The 5,093-nt window shown below is 58.7% G+C and overlaps 1 protein-coding gene across 1 annotated transcript in view; it reads left to right on the top strand.

Annotated features, from left to right (window-relative positions):
* PTPRS (protein tyrosine phosphatase receptor type S) overlaps window positions 1–5,093 on the top strand; it is a 124,314-nt gene that overhangs the window by 74,795 nt on the left and 44,426 nt on the right. The window contains exons 30-32 of the mRNA XM_045300060.1: window positions 122–361; window positions 4,573–4,727; window positions 4,827–4,962. Of these exons, the coding sequence (XP_045155995.1) occupies window positions 122–361; window positions 4,573–4,727; window positions 4,827–4,962 (531 nt within the window). The remainder of the gene's footprint in view (window positions 1–121; window positions 362–4,572; window positions 4,728–4,826; window positions 4,963–5,093) is intronic.

Below are 5,093 nucleotides of genomic sequence, written 5' to 3'. Positions count from 1 at the left end.
TGATTGGGTGGAGCCAGATGGGGGCGGGGCCCTCACAGACTGGGTCCCCGCCTTGGGGCAGGGCCAGGGCCAGGGTTGGGGCTGAGTGGGCTGGGTGCATGGGGTATGACCAGAAATGGAGGAATGCATGATGTGCCAAGCAGGGTGGAACGCCCCTATCCTGGCGTGGAGGGGCGTGTCCGCGGCTGGGACTCAGAGGGCCACGGGCCTAATGGCAGCCACCGTCCCTCCACAGGAGAAGTGCCACCAATACTGGCCGGCCGAGCGCTCGGCCCGCTACCAGTACTTTGTGGTCGACCCCATGGCCGAATACAACATGCCTCAGTATATCCTCCGCGAGTTCAAAGTTACGGACGCCCGGGTGAGTGCGGGCTGGGTTGCCAGCGGTACCCCCAACCCCCACCCCCTGCCAGGCTTGCTAGTCTGCAGACAGACCTCTTCCTTAGCGACCCAGAGAGGGCAAAGGCCTGGGGGGCGAGGAGTGAGTTGACCAGATCCTGGCACACGCCCACCAAGTAGGGGGAGAGAGAGAGGGCCCGGGTCTGTGCTGACCCAGTGTGGCCCCCATTGCAGTGTGTGAGGTCATGCCCCAGGACTGTGTCCTCTGGGGCCCCGTGGCAGGTAGCCAGTGGGGGGTTTCTCGGGAGGCAACAAGCTGTGTTTCCAGGAGAGGGAGGCAGGCGTCAGAGGCTGCAGGCGCAGTGAGGGAGGGTAGGAGTGTTGGCGATGAGAAGTGCAAAGGGTTGTAAGCAGGGATGGAACACGGACAGCATGGACAGCATCGGGTGGTCGCGGTAGAATGGACAGTAGACGGTGGTGGCCCTGTCAGGTGACAGAGGTCTAAGTGAGTGACCGGTGGGAGAGGAGGCTGGGGAACGCAGTGGGGGGCTCGGGGGTGGAGGGTGGGAGGCGGGCAGCTCCAGTGATGGTGACACGCAGTGGGTGACGGGTTAATAATTGGGCTGTGGGTAAAACAAGGTGGATTGGAGAAAGGTAGACATTGGGTGTGGGTGAACAAAGGTGGCCGGAAGGAGGGCCAGGAGACCTGGATGTGTGGATAACAGGATGGGATCCCCCATGGAACTTGGGGCTGTCGGCCAGTGGAGAGGTTCCGCGTTTATCTGGTGGGTGGGGAAGGGGGTGGGGGGAAATGTTCAAGGGGAGATCTCTTTGGACAATGAAGGATGGTGACCATCCGTGGTCTCTGGCGACAGGTGATTCTGTTGGGTGGCCAAAGGTGGTAAAGCCAAACCAAGCCCACTGCTGTCGGGTCCACTCTGACTCACAGTGAGCCCAGTGGACAGGGTAGACCTGCCCCGGTGGGGTGGGTGTCCTACCCTGTCCATCTTTGTGGGAGTAGAAAGCCTGGCCTTTCTCCCAAGGATCATCAACTCCTGGGTCCGCACAGCTGACCTTGTGAGTTAACGGCCCAGCGCTTGGGTCCCACCGTCTCCCTGGGGCCCCGTCTCCTGATTCTGATGGTGCCACCCTGGCAGCAGAGGTGATGGTGCCACCCTGGCAGCAGAGGGATGCGGTTGGGAAGGGACGGGTGGTGGGTGAAGGAGGCCGGTGGATGGTGAAGAGTGGTGAGTTACCAGGGCCAGGTGATGGAAAACCGGTGCCCTCCAGTGGAGGGGGAGGGAAGGTGTCAGGGGACGACTGGTGGTCGGAAGATGGGTTTGGGGAAAGTCGGCTAGAGAAGGTCTTGGGTGTTGAGGTGGTGGTTCAGAACGGGACTCCGAGACGTAGTGATGGACAAAGAGACAGAAGAGGATGGATGGTCTCTGTGAGGGAGGATGGGGTCAGAGGAGTGGAGAGGGACGTGGTTGGGTGTGGGCAGTGAAGGCAGGCAGGTCCTGTTGGCACCTATTTCAGTGCCTGTGGGACTGTGGGACAGAGTGACCCTGTGGGACAGGGTAGAACTTCCCCTGGGGGTTTCTGAGACTGTCACATTTCACAACAGAAGAAAGCCCCGTCTTTCCCGCGCCCCCCCCCTCCCCGCAAGGGGCGCGTGAGCCCCTGGTGGCTTTAAACGGCTGACCTGCTGACCTGTCATTTAGCAGCCCATTTCAGAACCGCCAGGTCGCGTCCACACTCTCAGAACAGGAGAACTGAAGCATGGGCGACGCTCGGGCAGGGTTCCATCCGGCGGTAGAGCCGGCACCAGGTGGATGTGCCTCGTTCACAGGGCATATTGGGGGTCAGAAGGGCTGGGGGACGTGCAAATCCAGAGCCTAGCGGGGCAGATCGAATCAGCCCCCCAGGCTTGAAAGTAACCTCCGTCCTCCAGGCACCCGCTTGGGCGGCGGTCCCTCCCCTCAGACTCTGAATGGAGACCCGCCTAGTCAACTTGGGGTCACAGCCCCCCTCTTGGAAACTGAGGCGACAGCGACTTCGCCCTCTGAAGCTGCGGTTTGGGCGGAGGTCCCTCCTCCTTCCTTTCCCACTGTGTGTCTGCATGTTCTGCTCTGTTTATAACTCAGCTCCCTGACAAGGGCTTTGCTGCTTTATAACAAGCATCGGCGGTAGACTCACAGGGTCATCTTTCCCGTTTAGAACCTCTTGAGAAACACACTGCTCATTCTCTGCCCGATGCCTAACCCACAGTGCCAGCGGGGCACCTTTAACCCAGCCCCCACTAATTCCAAAGCCCCGCCCATGTTCCAGGTGCTCTGCAGAGAGGCAGCCCGACTCCCCATACCAAGCCCCCTCATGTAGTTCTCTGGGGCTGCCGGGCCAGAACTGCCCCAGGGGGGCAGCTTTGAAGGACAGAAGCACACTTCCTCCAGTTTTCCTGAGGCCGGGAGTCTGAATCAGGCTCTTGGCTTTATCATTTCCTTCTGTGGGCCTCTCGTCTAGATTCGAGCATCTTCTCCCATGTCTGTCCTGCCCTTTTGGTGACTCAGAAAAGGCTGGGTCCAGGACCTGACCTGCCTTACCTGAACCCAAGCATGCCGGACACCATGAGGGTAACTCAGCGGTGGCTGTGGGTCAGAGCCGGCCTGATGGCAGCTAGCTGTGGTCATAACCCTCACATAACCCAAGGGCATGGCCCGGCACAGGGTACAGCAGGTAACATAGTAGGCTGCAACGCCAGGTCACCAGTTCGAAACCACCAGCTGCTCCTCGGGAGAAAGATGAGAATTTCAACTCCTGTAAAGAGTTGCAGTCTGAGTGGAGACCCAGAACCACTTGTAAGATAACTTGATAGTCCCACACAGAAGGGCCACACGGGAGGGAACATCCATCCAGGGTGCAGGAAGACACTGATGAAACATAACGATCCTCTAGTTCAGAGGTTCTCAACCTGTGGGTCACGACCCCTTTAGGCCTTTCACAGGCGTCGCCCGATTCCTAACAGTAGCAAACTTACAGTTATAAAGTAGCAATGAAGATAATGTTATGATTGGGGGGTCCCCACCACAAGAGAACCGGTTTGAAAAGGTCCTGTTACGAGGAAGGTGGAGAACCACCGATCCAGTTCTTTAATGCTTCCTCCCCTTACTGTTGCCCCCGTTTCACCCCATGACGCTTGTTAGACTTGCAGATATTCATTTGTATGATGAAGATCGTTTGATGCATGAAATCCAGGATAGATAATCTCATCAGAAATAGTAATGGAAGCAACGATTCCCTGGGGGTACGGGAAGAGGAGAGGGGTGGGAGGGGGAAGAAAAACTGATAGCCAAGATGACTGTGTGACCCCACTCAAGGGGCATGAATAGCAGAATTGTGGGTGAATGGATAGTGGGCGGTGTAAGATACGGCAAGTATATACATGTGATAATGACTTTATAAGAACAAGGATTCCTGGGGGGTAGTGTCGGGGAGGGAGGGGATAAAGGGGGGCTGAAACAAAGAGTTCAGAAGAAAGAAACTGTTTTGAGAACGATGGTGGCAGTAATTGTACAATCATGCTTGATCTAATGGAATCATGGATTGTTATAATAGCTGTCAGAGCTCCCAGTAAATTGAAAAACGATTTACAGCCTCGGAAACCCCGGGATAGTTGTATCTGCCCTGGAGTGTCACTCTGAGTCAAAATCGACCGATGGCATGCAGAGTTTTGATCCTGCTCTGGGGTGCACTGCCATCCGTTGGGAGAAAAAAATGAAGCTGATTCCATTGAATTGAAACAAAGAAAGAGTTAGGGTCTCGGAACCCCCCAGGGGCAGTTCTGCCCTGTCCTGTAGGGTCGCTGTCAGTCGGGAACGGCTGGGTGACTGTGGGTTCTGAGACATGGAGTGGAAGCTGCTGCCCTGCCCCCAGCATGCCCAAACACGGCCCAGGGTCAGAGGTGGGGGTCCAGCCCGTGTTCGGGAAGGGGCTGCTTCCGTCCCCACAGCCTCCGTGGACAGTCAGTATAAGATGCAGGGCCCTGGTGAGATGGTGAAGAAAAGGTGGGGAGTGGCCACGGTCGGTGAGGGGGTGGGGGGTGGTGTCAGTGTACGGGGGAAGGCGGGTGGGGGTGGTGTCAGAGTGACAAGAGGTAGCAGCCACGGTTGGTGGGGGCAGCAGTACTGCTTCAGCCGGAGCTGACAGCCACACGGCCCACTCCCTCCCCCACCCCAGGACGGCCAATCCCGGACCGTCCGGCAGTTCCAGTTCACGGACTGGCCAGAGCAGGGCGTGCCAAAGTCGGGAGAGGGCTTCATTGACTTCATCGGCCAAGTGCACAAGACCAAGGAGCAGTTTGGCCAGGACGGCCCCATCTCGGTCCACTGCAGGTGAGTGGCCCCGCCCCAGTAGGGACAGGCCCCAGGGAGTCGGGCTTCCCCCAACCCCCAACCCGGCTCACACACACACCCCGTGTCCCCTCCCCGCAGCGCCGGCGTGGGCAGGACGGGGGTCTTCATCACCCTCAGCATCGTGCTGGAACGTATGCGGTACGAGGGTGTGGTGGACATCTTCCAGACAGTGAAGATGCTGAGAACCCAGCGGCCGGCCATGGTGCAGACAGAGGTGAGAGCGGGCTCCCCGGGGCCACCTCAGGGACGGGGGGCAGCCCCCCAGCCTCTCCGAGCCGAGGCCTCGGTGCTTCAGGGTGCAAGGGTTGAGCGCGCCCTGCCGCTCGCTGGAAGGGTGGTGGTGTG

This window comes from Echinops telfairi, unplaced genomic scaffold, assembly GCF_000313985.2.
Source record: "Echinops telfairi isolate 266 unplaced genomic scaffold, ASM31398v2 ScPeMD7_7459;HRSCAF=8497, whole genome shotgun sequence".
In the NCBI taxonomy this organism is placed as follows: Eukaryota; Metazoa; Chordata; class Mammalia; order Afrosoricida; family Tenrecidae; genus Echinops; species Echinops telfairi.
The sequence above is the reverse complement of the archived record's forward strand: the minus strand, read 5'-3'. Positions and strand labels throughout refer to the sequence as shown.